The sequence below is a fragment of the Eriocheir sinensis genome, chromosome 28 (assembly GCF_024679095.1).
Source record: "Eriocheir sinensis breed Jianghai 21 chromosome 28, ASM2467909v1, whole genome shotgun sequence".
Classification (NCBI taxonomy): domain Eukaryota; kingdom Metazoa; phylum Arthropoda; class Malacostraca; order Decapoda; family Varunidae; genus Eriocheir; species Eriocheir sinensis.
In genome coordinates this window covers 110,464-132,666 of record NC_066536.1, presented here as the reverse complement: position 1 = coordinate 132,666, position 22,203 = coordinate 110,464, and the positions used below count along the sequence as shown (strand labels likewise).

General features: G+C 47.7%; 2 protein-coding genes across 3 annotated transcripts in view; both read right to left on the bottom strand.

The window, feature by feature from the left end:
• Positions 1–878: 878 nt before the first annotated feature.
• LOC127004331 (uncharacterized) lies at positions 879–11,146 on the bottom strand. 2 transcript variants are annotated; one of them, XM_050871882.1, is made up of 9 exons: positions 11,005–11,146; positions 9,745–9,910; positions 8,851–9,039; positions 7,834–7,945; positions 6,424–6,584; positions 5,416–5,557; positions 4,792–4,947; positions 1,817–1,968; positions 879–1,204 (listed from the first exon to the last, which is right to left on the bottom strand). In XM_050871882.1, exons 1-9 carry the CDS (start codon positions 11,075–11,077, stop codon positions 1,045–1,047), a joined length of 1,311 nt encoding a protein of 436 aa, XP_050727839.1. In that variant the 5' UTR covers positions 11,078–11,146; the 3' UTR covers positions 879–1,044. The 2 variants fall into 2 exon arrangements, with proteins under 2 accessions (XP_050727839.1, XP_050727840.1); XM_050871883.1 differs by having other exon boundaries at positions 9,745–9,904; positions 11,005–11,140.
• A 1,003-nt stretch (positions 11,147–12,149) lies between these two features.
• The window catches only part of LOC127004330 (uncharacterized), a 30,028-nt gene continuing 19,974 nt past the window's right edge, over positions 12,150–22,203 (bottom strand). Inside the window, exons 2-3 of the mRNA XM_050871881.1 lie at positions 15,708–15,866; positions 12,150–14,293 (exon numbers count right to left, since the gene is read on the bottom strand). Coding sequence (XP_050727838.1) covers positions 12,371–14,293; positions 15,708–15,866 — 2,082 coding nt within the window. The 3' untranslated portion in view covers positions 12,150–12,370. The remainder of the gene's footprint in view (positions 14,294–15,707; positions 15,867–22,203) is intronic.

The window sequence follows — 22,203 nt, the reverse complement described above, 5'->3', positions numbered from 1 at the left end:
GAGAGAGAGAGAGAGAGAGAGAGAGAGAGTAATTTATATATTGTGCAGCTGGTACACACACACACACACACACACACACACACACACACACACACACACACACACACACACACAGACATACACACACACACACGTCATTAAGAAGGGAGGAGGAGAAAGGGGCAGGTAAGCCACGTGTACATACGGCTGTGTGGGTGGGTGCCGACCGCCCGTTAATAACCAAGCACGTGCCACGCGAAGGAATAGATTAATACATGAATATATTATTAAGACGTCTACGCATGGGTCCAGGTCTGAGATGCTGGGCCAGATAAACAAAGAAAGAAAGAGGAACAGATAGGTGAATACAAAAATTAGATACGTTAATAGATGTACTGATTGCTACAAGCAGATATTGATTAACGAACGAAGGGAGAGATACGTAAATGAGCAGATGGGAAGGAGTAGTAGATGAAGTGACCGCCAGCCCGAGAGACAGATAGAGGACAACAAGGCAGAGGAAGAGGGAATGAATGTATATGAGTGTAATTATTAAATGTAGAAAAATAAGTATGTAGATGATTAAGTATGTAGTTGATATATAGATAGGTAGTTAACTAGAGAGGGTACGGATAGATAACTAAATAGATAGTGGTAGAGGAAGTCAGATACTGCTCTAAACAAATACAAACATACAGACGCATATGCATCCATCCATACACACATACATATATACATACATGTGCGCATACAATGAATTTCCTTTAATATCTTGTTGGTTTGCTTTTTCTATACGTCTCTATTCACAGCTTCATCTTCCCCTCGTGTGTGTGATCATGCGCAAAATTAGTAGCTTCTCATCTTGGGGATCGTTTCATGAGCATTCATTACACGGCAAAGTCCCTGAAAGTCTTTATTACTCCCACCTCCCGGACAGGCACTGCTCCCCCTATAATAGTATAGGTAAAGTACCTACTATACACACACGCGAGAGATGCCGAGGTGTGGGAGGAGTACCCCTTAGTCCAGCCGGGGTAGGAAGGAGACAAGTTCACCGCAACACTGTTATCCGGAAGAGGCGAAGGCGTCCTCCAGCAAGGCGCACACAGCGTCCTCAACGGCAGTGGTAACGAGGCCCTCCAGCTCCCCGAGGAGGAGGTTGATCAGCGCGTTGTAGAGCGATGAGTCCAGCGGCCCCGCACCTTTTTCCTTGAAGTGTACAGGCCTGAGGGACAGACGGCAGGCGCGTGAACATAGTCTAACGCTCTGATAATTCCCTCGACCTCACTATCTCTTTGTCTGTCAGTGCATGTGCCTGTTGCTACGCCGATCCCCTGGTACAGTTTCTGTGTATTCTGACACAAACGCAAATCTACGGAACACGTTGGCGGACAGTATATCATCAGCAATATTTTTCCACATATTGTTTTGTAAAGAGGAAATATAACTTTTGCTAAAGTTAAGCCCCCCCCCCCTGCATTCACATGCAATTATATTAAGTCAAAGGAGTAAACATTCTCGATTATGACACGTAACTATGACTTCTGCCTTTAGCGCCTTCACTACGTTACCGTCAGTCGCGTATTTTCCTCCACTGCATTTGGAAGAAAATGCAATAGTGACGTTGAAACTGCCTTACTAAGCTGTCACTTGAATAGTATGCAAGATCACGCAGAAAAAAGCTTCAAAATTTATCACCCAGCAACTGAAAGTAAAATACGGATTGATCTACTGCAGCAGCACGAGTAGAGGAAGACTTATAAGGAGAGATAGAGATGGCTACCTCTAAAGATATCTACGCCTACCTCATCCCCAGCCACCCCCTCTCTTGACTTACCCCAGCTCCGTAATATTGCAGTAGGGCAGGACGATCTCAGACTGGTGGAGAAACACGTCTGTCTCGAAACTGAGGTGCATGAAGGAGATCTTGGCGGTGAAGCTCAAGTCCTTCCCGAGGAGCGGCAGCGTCAAGGCGAACCTGTAGTCCACCTGGCGAAGACGACGAGGCGAGGTTATCAGCGTGACGTGTACGTAGGTGAGAATATTATGGGAATGTGTTGATGATGATAATGACCAAGGAGAATGCTGTTGACTCTAACAAGCAAATGACCATATATATATATATATATATATATATATATATATATATATATATATATATATATCTATATATATATATATATATATATATATATATATATATATATATATGCGTTAACAGCTGATAAGAAAAAAAAAAACGTCATAAAACACGTTTCCATTTACCTAATGAAATGTGGGCGTGATACGAGGCAATAATATTTTCTAGGCATGACTTCGATTTTACACACACACACACACACACACACACACACACACACACACACACACACACACACACACACACACACACACACACACACACACACACACAGACACATGTAACTCCCCACCCACACACAGAGGACAGGTGACTCCACGCAATCACTCCCCGAGACACATTCATGCAAAACACGCTTCATGCCACACCATTTTTCTCTCCCACACAGCAGCGACGTCAGTAGAGTAACGATATGGTGATTGCCGTCAAATCGCCCAATAAATATTCGCCCCGGCTCGCCACCCAATACACACAGAGTGGTATATAGGTGCGGCAGGTGGTGGCTTTGGCGGTGCGTAATTTATAGTGTATCAGCGGCGAGGTGGTGGTGACGGTGGTGGTGGTGGTGGTAGTGTCGATAAAGTGTTGGAATAAGTGATGGGTCGTTGTCGCCGGTCAGCTTGGTAGAATGGTTGTCAAAGAAGAATGAAGTGTATTAAAAAAAAAATATTACTCTTGTGGAAAATTACTAACAGGCATAAGGAATGGTAAGCATGAATCATTATTATTGTCCCCATCCGTCAAAGTGTTGGCTGGCAGCCACTCGTTGGCATGTTATAGTTTCCCTGAGAATCTTTGTGTGGCGGCGGCCCATGAGCCCAACATCCGAGGTGAGAGAACAGTATCTATTTAAAACTGCCTTAGGAAAAAATGGCACTCTAATATTTCACTACTACTACTACTACTTCTACAACTACTTGTTGTTATGGAAGAGGAGGAGGGGAAGAGTAGGAGAAGGAGGAGGAGGAGGAGGAAAAATATTATGGGCGTTAACAGAACGATGAAGAAAACAGTGATGACTTGAACAACAAATCATCAGCGATGATGAAAGTAAACCACACACACACCGCTCCGGTAGTTCAGTGATAGAGCGCTACGCTGTCATGCTCCATGGTCTGGCTGGCGGAGGTTCGAACCCTGCTCAGGCCCGGGATCTTTCCACTAACAGAGGAGCGGTTACTGTACCCCCTTGAGCAAGGGGGATGGGGGCTGTGGTGTGTGAGGTCCTGGCAGTACCCAGAGATCGACCATAAGAAGCCTTGCCATGGTGGCGATGACGAGCCCAGCTCGTGATCAGGCCGTGGTGAATTACACATCAGCGGAGCGCCCCTATGCACGCCAGAGGGGAAGGGAAGGGGGAAGGGTAAAGAGTGAGGGTGGGTGGGTGGTTAGGGGATAGGTAACGCCATCCGGAAAAATACATTTCGTTCCTTTCCTCGCTGAACGGACGCCGAGCAGAGGTCACAGGTTCCCAAGGCCGCCGCTGCCACTGCTCTTTGTCACGGGGAATAAACACGCCCCGCCTCAAACCACAGCAACGCCACCAGCACTCAACCGGTGCCCTGCTCAGTGCTCCGACACCCTCACCTCCGCTGTACCTCCACCCCTCATGCCCCTCCCATTCCCCTTCCCCTCACACTCCCCCCTTCCCCTCACACTTCTTCCCCCCCTCCCCCACCCCCTCCGTCCCTCCAAAAAAAGGTGCTTATGGCGTGTAAATGTGTAATGGATATAATTTGATCACTGAACGCCCTAGTGGTATTTTTCTTCATTTTCCTTTCCCTTTCATGAGCGCCGCTCGACCGTGAACTTATATATCGCTTTAGGGGGTTGTAATTTACGCGGTGCACGGTGCAATTTTGAACTGGTGGTGGTGGTGGTGGTGGTAATGGCTATAGTATTTTTTTTATAGTAGTTGTAGTATTAAGAGCAGCACCACCAGCAACAGCAATAGCAAAAGTAGCAGTAGTAGAAGTAGTAGTAGTAGTAGTAGTAGTAGTAGTAGTAAGAGTAGTAGGTGTGAGAAATATATAAGTAGTAGTAGGAGGAGGAAAAAGAGAAGGTGGGACATACATGTTGCATTTCAAATATCTTTCATCACAGACATTTCTCTACAAAACACGCCGTGTGTCAAGAGGAGCAGCTAGTGATAAGACAACCTTGAAAAATAATGACACTGATAAAAAGAAAATGAGAAATATCTTGCACAACCTAATGAATTAAACTTCCTTCTTCCAGGATGATAAAATATATAGGAAATTGGTACACAAACTATCTAATGGCAGTACTGCAAATGAAATATAATGGGATTCATCTTGAGCAAAAACATTCCAGCAACGTAATTTCAGTGGACAATCTGTGAGAGTCCCGCTACGACCACAACCTACTACAAACTACCTTACTGGCAACCCTACATTCAAACCGGAAATAAAAGAAAAAAACTGTGTGTGTGCGTGTCTGTGTGTGTGTTCCAACGTTTCTCATTCTTTCTATATTTAAATTGCAGCGTCTCAAGCAGGGAGTGTCAAGATCGGACGTGTGTGTGAAATAGTAAAAACTATAAATAACTTTTGTCCTTTTGAAGGTAGCTTTGTTATTGGCATTTTTCTTACAATAAAACACACGCACACACACACACATTAACGCAGCACACACGAAACATGAACACTTACCTCCAGGTCTATGAGGCCCACTTCGCCCTTCCACACCACCTCGTTCTCCTGCCCCACGTAATGCAGCTCCATGTCTCCCGCGCGGTGCACCGACGACATGCCCAGCAGCTTTCCCGGCCCCGCCTCCACCTCACCTTCCGTGGTTCGGTTAAACAACTGAAAAGCGGCGTTGGCTACATAAAGATATGCAAGGAAATAAGGAGTATACAAGATGCCAATTGATCTACGCAAACTAACCCCTGCAGATCTAATTATTAATATTATTACCATCTATTATGCTAGTCCATTATTCATTGGCCATGGAGAGACAAGAAGTGAGTATAGTAGATTGAGGAACAGATAAAGGCTGAAGATTTTATAATGACGAACAAGAATTAGAGATGTACGTGTGTAGGCTATTTCATGCTTAGAATTAATAACAGAGGATGGGTAACCAAAGTAAGAGTGGCAACCAAGAAATCATAAAACTCACGGCAGACAGAGAACGAAGGGGAGGCTAAAGAATTATCGCAGCAGGATGGATGAGGCTAGGTAATGATGATGATGATGGTGATGATAATGATGGTGATGGTAGTGGTGGTGGTGAGAATGATGCTGACGGTGGTGGTGATGCAGAGTACTTACGGTAACAGTAAAATTATCGCTGTCAGCCGGGAGAGGAAGCGGGTCCTGTCCGTTTTCAATAATGCTCTGGCGCAAGTTGGCGAAGACGAGGTCGAAATAATCGTTAACTGACTCATCTTTTTGTTTCTTTCCCTCGCCGCCGCTGAAGTAAAGAAATATATGATGATTCTCGGGTAAGAAAGAGAGAAAAAGAAAGAAAGAAAGCGTTTAGCGTATTTTTTTTTCCCTTGAGCTGCCTCCCTTGCTGTAAATAAAAAATAAAATAAGGCAGGAGGAGAAGAGGAAGTGAAGGAGTGGTAAGGGTGAGAAAGACAGAGACGACTTCTTGTTGTGGCAGTGATGGTGAGGCCGTGATGTGGAAAAATATGGTGACACTCTCAACGACTACCAAAATAGCACAACAATATAGCAAACACATAATTAATTAAGGTTTTACTAATCACCCTAATCTCTACGACTGCTACTGCTTTGACTACTACCGCTACCAACCTAAGTCTATATACACCAAGTCAAGTCACACGCAAGTTTGTGGGAGGAGACACGGCAGAGGCGTGATTTATGCTTGACATTGCTTGGAGCCAAACTAGAGAATGTAGAAACGGGGATTTAGAGAAAACGAAGAAAGGCGGACTAATTTAAATCAATCACTTCAACATGCCCTTCCTCACACCCCACACCGCCGTTTGTAGGCATTGGAATTACAGTCACGCAATAGCACAATAAAAAGACATTTTTCGTCAGTGGCTTGCCCGAACGCGCTGTGAAAGAAGGCGAGAATGCACATCCAGAGTGCACATACAGCCCCAACTTTAGTCACCCCTGAGCTGGATGGTAATTTTTTTTTCTTTCTTCTTTTATTTTTATTTTTTTTAGCTCCAAGTAACGTCATCCCGCTGCTCCTCCCCAAAACCGCCTCCTGCGCGTACCGATCGCAGTTTTGAAGCAGAGTGACTTGATTTGATACATGTAGACTTAGCTACCAACATCAACACAGCCAGCGCCACGCACCCTCCCTGCAGGATCTGATTAATCTCGTGTATCAGCGCCTCCTCCAGCCACGGCATGTACTCGTCCTCGATGGCCTGCAGGAAGTCTGGCCCCATCGCACTAAGGAGATCGTTCACAAAGTCCGCCATCTCCCCGCCACCCATGATGTTCTCGAAGTGGATCTGTTGAGGAAGTAAGTGCGTTGGGGTTGATGGGGATGATAGGGAGGCGAAGAAAATAATAACGGTCGATATTCTCAGACGCTCCCGCCTCTCACTTCAACAATTTCCAAAGGCCAAAAAGTAGATCAATCGGGTCCCATTGAGTGTTTGTTTAGGTTCATGGTACAGAAGAAGGGTCAAACTACCCCTATAGTCATAAAACCACCCCTGGAAAGGCCAACAACTATATACCTCGAAAGCCTTGTCAAATGTGTATTCTTGGACGCCGAAATGTTTAAGAATATGGCGTCAGGACCCGTATTCTCTCTCGGGGCCCACCCACCCACATTTAATAAGGCTATCGTAGAGGCTGTTGTGGGTATTTCATTGAGTAGTTTTTTTTATTTTTTTATGTGCCTAGTGATAATGTGACAAGGCTTCTGCACCATGAACGTGAATAAAAACTCATGAGAATCCGACTAAGCTCCTTCGTGGCCTTTAGAAATAGTTGTGAGAGCCGAAAATGTCTGCATGAGAATACCTACCCAGATCTTGAGGGGGTATATAGGGAGCAAGGGAAGCGGAAGGGGGAAGCGAAGATATCAGATCGTGCATAGAGGGGGGGGGGCATATGTCGGAGGCTGGGGGAGGGGGAGGGGAAGGGAGACAAAGGATGGTTGGTGGGGATGCGAAGATATCAGATTTTTGGGGTTCAAGAAAAGAAATAGAGGAGATTTAATAATGAGGTAGGAGGGGAAGGGTGACGCGGTGGTGGAGGGGAGGTGAAGATATGAGACTTTGGGGGTGAGAGAAAGGTGGAGGTGATTGGTTGTTGTTGCTGCAGCGATGGTGTTGAGGGCGTGATGAGGAAAAGAGGGTGATACCGAGCTAGAAAACTGATAAGGTAACTTTGTATCACTTTTAGATTATATAATAGTGTGTGTGTGTGTGTGTGTGTGTGTGTGTGTGTGTGTGTGTGTGTGTGTGTGTGTGTGTGTATTTACCTAGTTGTATTTACCTAGTTGTAGTTTTACAGGGCCTCGGCTTTACGCTCGTGTGGTCCCGTCTCCGTATCTGCATTTATCCAACTTTTCCTTAAAGCTTTACACGCTCCTCGCCGATACTACATCCTCACTTGGTCTGTTCCAAACCTCTATATTTCTTTGCGGGAAACTATATTTCTTTATGTCTCTCAAGCATCTTCTTTAGATTATATAATAGTATGTGTGTGTGTGTGTGTGTGTGTGTGTGTGTGTGTGTGTGTCCTTACGTCAGTCGTGGGGCAGGTGATGTCGAGTTCCAGCACTGTCACGCCAAAGACGCCCTCCTCCGTCTGCCCGAGGTCGACCATCGCCGAAATAGTGACGTTGAGAGCATCTAGCCTGGACGGAAGGAAGGGAGATGATAGATGGCGGGCTGAAGGAAGAAGAGAAGATGACGCTGAGTATAGACTAGGTGGAAGAGACGGGATGCTGGATGAAGAGGGAAGGGGAGCTGAGGAAGGGAGGAAACAGGTGAAGGACTGAAAAGCTACTGAAACAAAGAGAGCGGAGCGGTGAGGATTACTGAAGTTAAGGAAGGGAATGGGTGAAGGGCTGAAAGGGTACTGAAATAAAGAAAGAGAGAAGCCTTAAGGGTTGCAAAAGTTAGGGTAGGCATATTTATAGGTGAAGACTCACTGAAGAGGGAAGTGGGGTGGTAAGGATGGGATGGAGGGGTTTTTTCGTCTTTTTTTTTTTTCGAGCAAAGGAGACAGTTCAAGGCCGTAAAGAAAAATATAAAAAAAAGCCCACTAATTACTGCTCCTGAATAGAGGTCAAAGGAGTGGCCAAAAAGAGAGGTCAAAATCGGGAGGGAAGGTGTCCTGATTTACCTTCCCTAAGTTTCCCCAGGTACTCATTTATCGACCAGCCAGAGAGGAAGGATGAACAGCCATGGAGGGAGAAGACAGCTGTTGGGAAAAGAAGGCAGTCTAGAGGAGGAAGGAAGACGAGCGGTGAAGATGTGCTACGGACGGGAACAAGGTACAACAGAAGGGAGAACAAGGTTTACTAAAAATTGAAAGAAACCGAGAACATCGAATAAAAAGGAGGACTTGCCGAAGGAACAAGGGAGAGCGATCGGTTATGCCGTCGCGGAAAGTGGGGACTGACAAGTTGAGGAAATAGGAGAGAAGTGAGAGAGAGAAAGAGGGGAAAGGTGAAGAATACACACACACACACACACACACACACACACACACACACTCCTATACTACCTCCCTCTTTTCCCTCCCCTCACGGCTCACCAGAAGGGACCGACGCCAAAGATGGGAAAGACGCCGCTTTGTCCCGTGAAGTTGTAGTTGCCAGCGATGTCGAGGATTGGGATGCCGAGGCCGATCTCCACCTTGACCTGGAGGGGGCTACTGTGGACCAGGTCGATATTGAAGGTGGAAAGCCCGTTCATCGTAACCTCCGCCAAAGCCCCTTTCACACTGGAGAGGACGAGGTTAGGTTAGGTTAGGTCAGACTAGGTTAGGTCAGGTCAGGTTAAGTTAGATCAGGTTAGGTCAGATTAGGTTAGATTAGGTTAGGTTACGTTAGGTTTAGTTAGGCTAGGTTAGGTTAGGTCAGGCTAGGTCAGGTTATACTATATTATGTTAGGTTAGCTTAGGAGAAGCCAGGTTGGGTTAGGTCAGGCTAGGTCAGGTTATACTATGTTATGTTAGGTTAGGATAGCTTAGGAGAAGCCAGGTTGGGTTAGGTCAGGCTAGGTCAGGTTATACTATGTTATGTTAGGTTAGGATAGCTTAGGAGAAGCCAGGTTGGGTTAGGTCAGGCTAGGTCAGGTTATACTATGTTATGTTAGGTTAGGTTAGCTTAGGAGAAGCCAGGTTGGGTTAGGTTAGTAATGCAGAATGTGTGAAAGTGCGGTACTACAATATCCTTATCTCTACTTTTTCTCCCTTTCTGCTTTCTTTTCTTCCCTTCCACATCGTTCACGTGTCCCCTTTGCAGTAGCTACGCGTCATTATCCTCGTTCTCCTACTCTGCTTACTCTTTTCTTTTCTTCCCTATCCTGTCTACACCATCATCCTTCCTGCTTTCTATTCATCTTTACACTTTCGTCCTTCCTCTGCTTCCTACTTCCCTTAACCCCCTCAACTCCCCTCCCCCCCCTTTTTCATCTCCTAACGTACGTGGTGCCGTTGTTGTGGATGTCAATATTCACGTGTCCCAGCGTGAGGGGGTCCAGCGGGGGCACCCCCAGTTCCGGCCACCCTTCGGACATGTGGTCCCTCAGGCTCTCCAAGGCCATCACGATCTGGTCATCCAGAATATTGCGTTGGGTGGTGGCCGCTGTTCCTGGCGATGGGGAGGAGTGCGGGATGAGGGTGGAGTGTAGGAGGAGAAGGAGGAGGAGGAGGAGGAGGAGAAATAAGCACACACACACACACACACACACACACAAGTATTATATTGTTACTGCGTTGTTTGACCAAGTTATTGAGTGGCAAAGGAGACTAGCCCGAGAAGATTGCGTCGCTCTCATCATTTCCTACGGTAAGCAAGCTGGAGAATCGGCGTGAAAATGTCTATTGTAGATAGGAAAGTTTTGCGTCGTGTGCGAAGGTGAAGGACGGAAAAAAGAGAACTGGAGATACAATACAATGATCAAGGATTATGAGGGTCTGACCATTGAGCATAACTGATTCACTGTGCCCGCGAACAAATTCGTTTCGTATCGAAGAACAATTGTATCGTTATCTTCCAGTACAGCTGATTAATTATATTATAGGTTGCCAGAAATCTTTCACATGGGACTTCATCAAATATATCTTGGTGAGAGAGGCAGATGGCTTCGCTGATAATGGTATCTTAAGGAAAAATAAACAATAGCTTCCCGGAGTGCGACGGAACGCTCTATATCTGAATCAAGAAGAGAGAGAGAGAGAGAGAGAGAGAGAGAGAGAGAGAGAGAGAGAGAGAGAGAGAGAGAGAGAGAGAGAGAGAGAGAGAGAGAGAGAGAGGAAAATAATAAAAGGGGAAGGAATTATCATTATAGTAGTGTTGTTATAAGGGAGGGAAAAGGAAAGATTAACCAAGCACCGAGATTAAAGAAAAATCATTCGAGGAAGGCAATTACGGAAAAAAAAACATGATGGAGTGAATTATTTGAGGAAGGACAGAAAGAAGGGACGAAGGGCTGCATTAAGGCGTATAAGAACGCACTAAAGAGAAGGAGCGAGACAAGACGAAGGTTTGTGTGGGGCAGGAGAAGGAAGGGCGCCAACCAAGGTTCACCGAGGGGCGGGATGATGGCGGGAGCGATGGCCACTAACACAAGCGAGCCGACGAAGACTGCATCAAGTGGGAGAATGAAGAAACACGGAGAAGGAGCGAGAGGAGAGGAGGGCATGTACGGGGAAAGAGGACGAAGGGTGCCAACCAAGGCTCACCGTGGGGCGGGATGGTGGTGGCAGCGATGGCCACTAACACAAAGGAGCCGAGGATTGCGTGACGCCCCGCCATGGCCTCCGTCAGTTACTGTTCTGTTCTGAAGCTCCACACCGCCGCCTCCATACGCCCCCCTCTCTACCCCCCCGGCTACCACTGACCCATTCAACAGCACCTCCGATTGATCACTCATTATTCTCCCTTTTCCTGATGGCACGAAATACGGAAAAGAAGTTACCCTGAATGAAATATTTTGTAACAACTTCTCCATTTTTTTTCTTCGGTTAACACTTAAAACAACGGTTAAATTTAGAGAAATGAGTAAAGCGATCAATGCAAACCATGTCCCCCTAGGTTGCCTTATCACGCCGTGGGAACATCTGCAGGCGGTGGAGAGATACAGCCTCGGTGGGTACGGCCGCTCGCTGCATGCCCGAACCTAAACGACCTTGTGTCCCTTGCTGCTTTTCTGAGTGTTTTCTGCCACTCGTATATGTATAGTTACGGTACATACCACGTCACCAGCCAGCTGCCCTCCCTCCGCTCGCTCCCACACCCTGACACAGTTCGCCAGCTCCACCTGCATGAGCATTTATCTTAATCATTACTGTGGCTTCCTCTTGTTTGTATCATCAAAATGTTGCTGCATCAATAGTCTCCTTTCGTTTTTGTGGATGTTCAGTATTTTTTATCTCACACACACACACACACACACACACACACACACACACACACTGATCTCCTTAGTGCACTGGTTAGCCCTCTCGCCTCACAACCGAAGAGTCCCAGGTTTGATTCCCGGATGGAGTGGAGACGGATGGGCAGTCTCCTTCAATCCGTGCCCCCTGTCCACCCAGCAACGAATGGGTGCCGGGTTTCATTCGAGGGTTGTGTCCCGTCTCCCCGGTTTGTGTGGTTATGAGGTTTCAGCCGTACCCAGAGATCCGTCACCTATGAGGTTTATTCATGCTCATTTGGGGAGGGTGCTGGCTGGCGAGCGCGAGTCTATCGCGTAGTCGGACCATGTGAATTAAAAAAAAAAAAAAAAAAAAAAAACGTGAGCAAAATTTGCATCTTTCGTTTTTAAGCCCCACGACTTCGAGACAACAAGGGAACAGGAAATCATTACTCTCAAACAATCAACAAGTCAGAAAAAAACAAAAAAATGTATTTAAGTTAAGTATTTACAATATCTGGAGGATGAAAATGCTTAATACAGGGAAGGCAACGACGGACGGTACAGTAGAGCAAAACAGTAACACTTCAAACATCACCACCATCCACCCTTTCTTCCCTTCCTCCTTGTACCTCACGCGAACCCTCACTGAAGATCCCATGTGGGGTTTCTTTTGTCTTCCTTGTCTTTGCTTACTCCGTCCCTTCCTTCTCATCCTTTCCTTCAAACTCCACTTTTGCCGCCACCTCCTTCACCTCCTCCGCCGCCAACTCTCTCTTCTTTTTCCGGAGACTGTTGTACACAGCGAAGGAGCCGCCGCTGTACTCTGGTACGAAGGTTCCGAAGGACTCGGGGCCCAGCGATCCACCTCCAGGGGCCCGGTACGAGGGCGCAGAGACCGGGGGAGGTGGCAGGTACGATTGCTGCGGAGGCTCAGGGACGCTGTAGGATTGCTGTGGGGGCTTTGGGACGCCGTAGGATTGCTGTGAGGGTTCTGGAGGACCATAAGATTGCTGTGGAGGATCTGGGGTACCGTAGGACTGCTGTGGGGGATCTGGGGGTCCGGAGGATTGCTGTGGAGGAACTGGGGCACCGTAGGATTGCTGTGGAGGATTTGAGGGTCCGTAGGATTGCTGTGGGGGATCTGGGGGTCCGTAGGATTGCTGTGGAGGATCTGGAGGACCATAGGATTGCTGTGGAGGATCTGGGGGTCCGTAAGATTGCTGTGGAGGATCTGGAGGACCATAGGATTGCTGTGGAGGATCTGGGGGTCCATAGGATTGCTGTGGAGGATCCGGGGGTCCATAGGATTGTTGTGGAGGATCTGGAGGACCATAGGATTGCCGTGGAGGCTCTGGGGGTCTGTAGGATTGCTGTGGGGGCTCTGGAGGTCTGTAGGATTGCCGTGAGGAATCTGGAGGACCATAGGTTTGCTGAGGGGGTTCCGGGGGTCCATAGGATTGTTGTGGAGGATCTGGAGGACCATAGGATTGCCGTGGAGGCTCTGGGGGTCTGTAGGATTGCTGTGGGGGCTCTGGAGGTCTGTAGGATTGCCGTGGGGAATCTGGAGGACCATAGGTTTGCTGAGGGGGTTCTGGGGGACCATAGGATTGCTGTGGGGGCTCTGGAGGTCTGTAGGATTGCTGTGGTGGCTCTGGAGGACTATAGGTTTGCTGAAGGGGTTCTGGAGGTCTATAGGATTGCTGTGGTGGCTCTGGGGGTCTGTAGGATTGCTGTGGAGGTTCTGGGGGACCGTAGGATTGCTGTGGTGGTGCTGGAGGACCGTACGATTGTTGTGGTGGTGCTGGAGGACCGTAGGATTGCTGTGGGCGATTTGGAGAACCATAGGATTGCTGTGGAGGTTCTGGCACACCGTAGGATTGCTGTGGAGGATCTGGTGCACCATAGGATTGCTGTGGAGGATCTGGTGCACCATAGGATTGCTGAGGAAGATCCGGTGTCCCGTATGATTGCTGTAGAGGCCCTGGTGAACCGTAAGATTGCTGTGGAGGCGCTGGTGAACCGTAAGATTGCTGTGGAGGCGCTGGTGAACCGTAAGATTGCTGTGGAGGCGCTGGTGAACCGTAGGATTGCCGTGGAGGCTTAGGGGCGCCGTAGGATTGCTGTGGTAGCGGAGGTGTACCGTAAACGGGTGATGGGTCAATCTGGGGAGGCGCACCATAGCCTTGCTCGGGGCAGGCTGTGTGGTAGGACTGCTGCGTGCTGGTGACCGTCAAGTACTGCTGCTGGTACTGTGTGGTGACTTGCGTCTGGTAGCGCGTGGTGACCTGGGTGGTGGTGATGTAGGTGGGGTGCACAGTAGTGGAGGTCCTCGTCTTGGTCTCCGTCTGTGTCCGGTACACATAAGAGATCTCCGTGGTGGTGACGTAGGAGGGCACGTAGGTGGTGGAGGTAATGTAGGTAGGTGAGTACTGGACGCGCACGCTAGTGGAGTAGGAGGTGCGGGTGGTGTAGCGGGTGCGGTAGTCGGTGGAGGTAATGTACTTGGGCAGGACGCGGGTCTTCTCCACCACCTTATTCACGGTCTGCTGCACGGTTCTGTAGACGGTCGTGGGCACTTCTCGCGTCTGCTCAACAGTGTGGTAGACGGGTTGCTGGGAGGGGGGGAAGAGAGAGAGAGAGAGAGAGAGAGAGAGAGAGAGAGAGAGAGAGAGAGAGAGAGAGAGAGAGAGAGAGAGAGAGAGAGAGAGAGAGAGAGAGAGAGAGAGAGAGAGAGAGAGAGAGAGAGAGAGAGAGAGACTTATATTTAATTGCACTATATAAGATGTAAAAATAAAGAAAAAAAATAAGAGAGATATAGAAGTATTTGTCATTGTTATGTCGACTTTGGTCCATTTAAGATTAACTGGAAAGAGTGACATAGCTCCAGTGTTCTAGACTCTGTTATCGTTTCCAGGACAGAGAGATATTTTAACTATACCTCAGCATATATGTACAAGTTAGTTGACTATACTGTCACAGGCTAATCAAGAATGGTCTGTTATGATCTTTCTGTCTGACATTTAGGCATTCCTCTTCTCTTTCCTCATTTTCTGTTCTTTTTCTTTATCATGTAATTCACTTCCATTTGTTCATGCCACTGTGATGTCTCATTATACCGCAAATCTTCTTGTCTGTCTCCTGGATCACGGCGATCTGCCTCCATTCAACCCTCGCCCAGTAACTTTGTTTTTCGGTCTAGTCTGTGTGTAAGCGCGTATACACACACACACACACACACACACACACACACACACACACACACACACACACACACATACACACACAACTCCGGTAGATCAGTGCATGGTAGAGTGCTGCGCTGCCATGCTCCTTGGTCTGGCAAGCGGAGGTTCGAGCCCTGCTCAGGCCCGGGATTTTTTCACTGACAAAGGAGCGGTTACTGTCCCCCCTTGAGCAAGGGGGATGGCGGGTGTAATGTGTGAAGGTCCTGGCAGTACCCAGAGATCGACTATAAGGAGCTCGGGTCGGGAGGTTACTTACTGGCGATTGCAGGCCCAGCTTGTGATCAGGCCGTGGGTGATTTACACACACACACACACACACACACACACACACACACACACACACACATACCCACACACACACACACACACACACACACACACACACACACACACTTATGAAAATAGGGCGTATTAATATCCGAGACCTCAGTGCTCAAAGCGATGAAAAAGTGAAAGAATATTTATGTACAATAGGATTGTGAAATTAGAGAGAGTACTGCTTTCCAATTAAAGAAATACAGAAATTCGGAAGTCATAAAAAGAAAATAAAGCCGTAAAAATGTCAATAAATTTGAAAATATATTTAAAAAAAGCAAAAATGGAGGCGAGACCACACAAATCAAGGTTAAGCTTCATATCACAAATCTTTACACACACTAACACACACACACACACACACACACACACACACACACACACTTCTCAAATTCCCAACAGACATCTTCTCTATCACCCTCGTTCCCGTAATGGCCCAATCGCCCGCCACCCCCCAGACACTCACCTCTATCACCTCCGTTTCATACATGGTGACATACTTGGTAGGGCATTTAGGTGGCCGGTGCCTCCCTCTGCCCCCCATGAGGAAGGAGGCACCAGCCCCCGGCCCCACCGCCACCACCACTGCCGCCAAGGCCGCCACCAGCTGCCCGCGACTCACCATCTGGGGAACAGAGATTTTGTGAAACAAAGCCGCAGGACACAAAACAGTTAGGCATCTTTACATCTTCAGAAACACATACATAACCACTAAAAAACGAACTCTACTGAATGAAGAAAAAATTGTTCAGATCAAATTCCATCGCCGGACAAGATATTTAATACCTCCTGTTTGTTAGACAGCGTCAATAGTGAAGGTTACAACAATACCCAATGACACGCGGGGATACCGTGAACTAAGGGAGTGGACGTATATATCCTTAAAAGTGAGCCTTTGTAGAGGCGAGGGAGCCCCGGCAGCGTTGTAGCACCTGTGTAATGGTTGAGGGAAGGGAGGGTGACGGCTGGCTGGCTGCTGTGTTACGTAATAAAAGTAAAAACAATAATAAGTTTACAGATACCACAAGAGATCAGCTTTATTGAGTATACGTTTTACGTAATCCGCAGCGTAGATAAACACTAGTGTGTGTGTGTGTGTGTGTGTGTGTCACTCACACACACACACACACACACACACACACACACACACACACACATGAACGAAGAGTAATGATAATACAATACAAAACCGGAGGTTCGCTTTCTAAATAGAAATTTAGAAACGCAGTCACGCAAAAACCAAACTTTAGTCTGAACGTTAGATAGCGATCCAAAAAAAAAAAAAAATTCATCGAAACTAATAAGTAAGTGTAACATCAGACTCTGATCCTGCACGCGCACATTCATCATTCGTGGCGTCACGCTGCGGGGTGCTTTAGTGCTCGTCTAATTGGCGCCCCGAGCCGCAACGACACGCGGGCCAGGCGGGAGGATGACGCCCAGTCAAGGGAAAGTGTCAACGAGTCCTCCAGCCACCCCATCCCATTAAAGCAAGCCGTAGATGAATCTTAATAACGAGAGATGGAACATGGTGCATCTTACAAGAGAGAGTAGCCCATGTGTCGCCAAGTTTATTAATTGTTTTAAGATAAAGATTGATATTTTGTATAATTGAGACCAGACTTCCTCAGATGATGCTGACTATATATACTTTATTATGTCTCAGGTCGAGGAAGTAAAATATTTTTCAATACTTTTTCAGCGGCTCTGTCACGTTAAGTGCGAGTTTTGAACGTCTCACAGTATCACGAACTCTCCCAAGTTACAAGTAACGACTACCACAACCAGTATACCCTCAAAATTATCTCCTCGGCATCACGGCCTCTAAGACGGAGGGTGAAAACTTGGGGGTGCCTCCATTTGTACAGCTCCGAGGATACTCTGAAGAATAATAAATGTACACACACACAGATAGGTAGACAGACAGACAGGCAGATAAAGAGAGAGAACAATAAATGGATAGGTATAGGCAAGTAGATAGACAGGCGAAGGAACTGGCAGTCGAATAGCAGAAAAAATCATACTTAATACTGATAGGAAAAAAATACGTACCTATATAAACCATACACTGACAGAGAAAAACACTTCCCGACTGATTTACTGACTAACTGAGTGACTTGCATTTCCACAAGTGTAACGAACGAGAGGGAAAGGTGCGCTCCATCCTCCCTCCTTTCCCTCCACTCTGCCACAGCTTTCTTATGAGTATGAAAATGATTCATGATGACAATGATGAGAAAGAGAAATAACGAGAGAGAGAGAGAGAGAGAGAGAGAGAGAGAGAGAGAGAGAGAGAGAGAGAGAAAGGATGGCGAAGTTCCACCCTTTGCCGAAAATGATGACATGACCACAAAACTTCACAATGGTTGAGCAGGTATGTATGTACAGTCGCCCCAGGGAATGTTTCGACCACTGAGCGAGGCAAGAATATAGAAACTGAGGGGGAACTAAAGGGAAAGGACGCTAGTAATTGTAGATGAAGCACGTTTTAGACACTTGACATATTATTTCACGTTACGGAGTAGGATTTACACTCATATCATCAAACGCTTCAGGTTCAGAGAAGATACGTCGTGTTATCATGAGTGTCTTCCCCTCTAACAGCGCGGAAGCCTCGCAAAACTACCACCAGGCTCATGAAACCACCCATGGAAACACCGAAAGCTTCCGCGAAAGCCTTAATGAATTGATGTATTAGGGCTCCGAAGAGTTTAATGATATGGACCTTATACTATTTTAACTGGATGTGAGCACGTGAGCAGCTCCCAGTTGATCACGTACAGGTAGCCTCACGCCCCACCTGTCGTCCACCTGAGTCCTTACCGCAGGGACTCCCGCTGACGCCCGTAGAAATATCCCGAAAACCTGCTTTGTGTTCCTCCACACTCATGTTGCTGACTCTGCCGGCTCTTTGGAACTTTAAAATGTTACTCCACCTCAATCGTGTGAGCCGTTTCCTTTTTTTGGCTTTTTTTTCTGATGCACAGTGAAGTTAATGAAGTTTGAGAGGTGGGGATAGGGAAAGGTTGGTGTGTAATTCACCACGGCCTGATCACGTGTTGGACTCGTAATCGCCAGCAGGTACCCTCCCGACATGAGCAAGTGCTCTTTATCGTCGATCTCCGGGTACTGCCAGGACCTCACACACCACACACCCCATCCCCCTTGCTCAAGGGAGGACAGTAACCACTCCTAGTCAACGGAAAGAATCCGGCTTGAGCGGGCTCGAACCGCCGCCCTGTCAGACCGTGAAGCCTGGCACCGCAGCGCTCTAACCAATTGCGCCACGGAGGTGTGTTTGTGTGTGTGTGTGTGTGTCACTTTAAGCTTCTGGAGTATGGGTAGGTATGTGGTTGCGACTGGTGGTGGTGGAAGTCAGTCACTCAACCCAGTGACATCTCAAGTATAGGGTTCATTGCTCAAGCAAATCAATATCTAGGCAACATTCCCGAACCACCAGACGCCAAGGAAATAAGTCACATAAGTAGCTACGTGTTATCCGTCTCCATTCTTAGATCATCTACACATCAGTGGCAACATTTTTTCTACGAACAGAAGAGATAAATAAAAAATAAAAACTTTGCGCAAGCAACACCAAACAACGGAGAAAAGCAAGACAGACGAGAAGCCGCAGAAGAAAGATGAGAGGAAAGCGAGAAAACAAAATAGTGAAAAAAAAAAGTTAAAAAAGATAACGGGAGGAAGGAAGGAAAAAGATTTACTTGCCTCCAGAACAAAGCACGCGGGACTGACTGCGGCCTGAAGCTCCCGACTCGAGGGTTTTATAGTTCCCTGTGCCTTTCCCTTCCCCGCATCCATCCACCCTTCACCTGCCCCTCCGCCCGCACTCCGCCCCTACTCACCCCTAAGGCAGCAGGGAGAGTGAGGGAGTACGTAAGGGAGTGATTGAGTGGTTGGCTGGCGGTGTCAAGTCCTGCCGAGTCACCCTCACATCCCTGCAGCCAGAGTCGTTTGGTTGTTGTTGAGTAATTTCCAGACAGTCAGCGTCTCCCTATATACACCGTCTCTTCCTCGTGTATCATCCTTCCGGCACCCTCAGTAATGGGAGTGGCGCCTGCGGGGGGGGGGGAGGGGGAGGGGGGGGGGAATATAGTGTGTGTGTGTGTGTGTGTGTGTGTGTTTTGGATGGCATTCAAGTAGCTGATGAAAGAGTCAAGCAAACACCTCCATCGATGAAAGTAAAAGCGTTCCATACCGCGAGTCACAAGTGGTATTTTTCCCAACCAACAAATCTGTCAGCCACTCCGTCCAAGCGAAGCCCAGCCATACGACAGATTTTTGACGAACTTTCAGTCTCAGAGAAAGGAGTAAAAAATTGCGTCATCGATGTTCACTGAGGAAATGCTGAGATGATGGCACCCTGAATAATAAATCAAGTAATTTAATCAGTACATGAACTAGCCAATGACGTGAAAGCGAAAAGGAGAAGTTAGCTGAAAAAAAAGGTAAATGAATAAAGGTAAGAGAAATGATAACTGATAAATAATAAATAAATAAATAATAGATAAATAAATAGATGAATAATAAATGGGGATGAAGCAATAACGGGATAATATTGTATGCGAACTTGCTCATTAGTCACCCATGTAAGAGATCAACCGGATAAAAAGTGTAACAAAATACTCCACATTAACGTATTCAACACACACGCACGAAAAAATCTCCAGAAAACACATAATCAAAGGGTGTTGCTGCTGTTACGTAGTTTTAACCAACATTGCTGTCATTACTTAATTACTATAGTCGGTTCCACGAGAGATGGCGGCCCTAATCCTTCAAGGGTGGACTCGCGGACTTAGTATCATTGCTTGGGTCATGGTATTGATTTTAAGAGGTAGGAGACAGCGAGAGGCTTTGTCACGGCAGGTTAGACTTAGATCTATTAAAAAAACAGCCAATGAGCGACGCAAAGACCGTCACCCCACCAATGAAAGATTAGGCACACCAGCTCTCATAGAACCGACTATAGTATATTTGCTCGCATGAGAGGACGCATCCCAGCCACCCGACCATGCATTAAACCAGCCGCTCTTTTGCCCTGCAGCCACACAATCAGGAAGTTGCGCACTCCAGCAGTCACGCGTTTCTTCACGTATTCAGTCACAACTAACAGTCACGTAAGGCAACAAACAGGCTGAGAGCCCATCACAACAACGGCGATGACACACACACACACACACACACACACACACACACACACACACACACACACACACCATCCCAGAGAGAGAGAGAGAGAGAGAGAGAGAGAGAGAGAGAGAGAGAGAGAGAGAGAGAGAGAGAGAGAGAGAGAGAGAGAGAGAGAGAGAGAGAGAGAGAGAGAGAGAGAGAGAGAGAGAGAGATGACACCTAGATATTAACACACACACACACACACACACACACACACACACACACACACACACACACAGACCAGGCTAGAGAGAGAGAGAGAGAGAGAGAGAGAGAGAGAGAGAGAGAGAGAGAGAGAGAGAGAGAGAGAGAGAGAGAGAGAGAGAGAGAGAGAGAGAGAGAGAGAGAGAGAGAGAGAGAGAGATGACACCTAGATACACACACACACACACACACACACACACACACACACACACACACACACACACACACAGACCATGCTAGAGAGAGAGAGAGAGAGAGAGAGAGAGAGAGAGAGAGAGAGAGAGAGAGAGAGAGAGAGAAATGGATGGGGAAGGCGTAGGAGGGAGATGGGGATGGAGGGACCGACATGAGCGAGCAGGAGGCGGAGTGGCTGTCTGCTTCAAGGAAGGACTACAGGCCCAGCACCTCGACGTGGACACGCCTCCCCAGATGGAGGTAATGTTCTTCCGGGTTGTGCTGGCTGACCGCTCTGCCCTCCTGCTGTGCGCTATGGACCGCCCGCCACGACAAGGGCCTGCCTCGCTCCGGTACCTCACCGAGTCCCTGGACGACCTGCTAGTGGCGCACAGCTGCAGGCACGTCCTACTGGTGGGTGACCTCAACCACCACTTGGAACAGAACGCCTACGAATCCCTCTTGGCGGTGCAGGGCCTGACGGATCACGTAACCTTCCCTACTCACGAGCTGGGCGGGACGCTGGACCCCGTCATCTCCGACCTCCAGGAGGACATTCTACGCTGTCACCAGCTGGGACTCGTGGGCAGCTCCGACCACCATGCTGTCCTGACCCTGGTGGATGTGGGGGTGGCTCGGGACGAGGCCCCCGCCCGCACGATCTGGCTGTGGGATAAGGCTGACTGGACCTCCTTACGCCGTGACCTGAGCCACAAGGCGTGGCCTTCTGTGCTGCAAGGCGGGGCGGAGGGCATGACACAAGCCCTCACCTCCCGACTCTTGGCCCTCCAGAGGCGACATGTGCCCCACCGAGAGTTCACCACCAGACCAGCGGATCAACCATGGTTTGGTTACCGCTGCCGTGTTGCTGCTGACGCTAAGTATTCAGCGTGAGGTCGGGGTCGCCTACTAATACCAGATCCAGCAGATTGTTTTCTCTTGTTGGTTGAGTTACAACTTGTGTGATGAACGAATCCTCCACCATTTCTATAAGCCTGTTACCCTCTTGATCTCCAGTCATCAGTCCCCAGTCAATATTAAGGCAATTAAAGTCCCCAATTATAATTGCTTCCTTGCTTTGTGTTAGAGTGAATCTCTTCGTAGAGGGCAGTGTCATCGGCTGCCTGTTGTTTCGGAGGCCTGTATACGGTTGCAAGTGTTAGTTTCTTGTTATTTGCGGTTATTTCCACATAAACAGAATCGTATTTCTCTGCGTCCTGTTTGTCTATTTTTATGGCAGGGAGTGTACTTTTTACGTAGCAAACTACTACTCCTCCTTTCTTGTGCTTTCGACTTTTGTGGAAGCTTTCGTACCCAGGGAATGACAGTTCGGATTCTAGATGTGTAGAGTTGGCCCAAGTCTCTGTGATGGTTACCACATCTGGTTTCTC

Excerpts from the sequence above, each read along its gene's own strand:
- LOC127004331 (XM_050871882.1), bottom strand. The coding sequence starts at position 11,077 with ATGGCGGGGCGTCACGCAATCCTCGGCTCCTTTGTGTTAGTGGCCATC. Across the intron at positions 9,040-9,744 it reads ATCCACAACAACGGCACCAC|TGTGAAAGGGGCTTTGGCGG; the intron begins GTACGTTAGGAG and ends CGTCCTCTCCAG. Across the intron at positions 5,558-6,423 it reads AATCAGATCCTGCAGGGAGG|CGGCGGCGAGGGAAAGAAAC; the intron begins GTGCGTGGCGCT and ends TCTTTACTTCAG.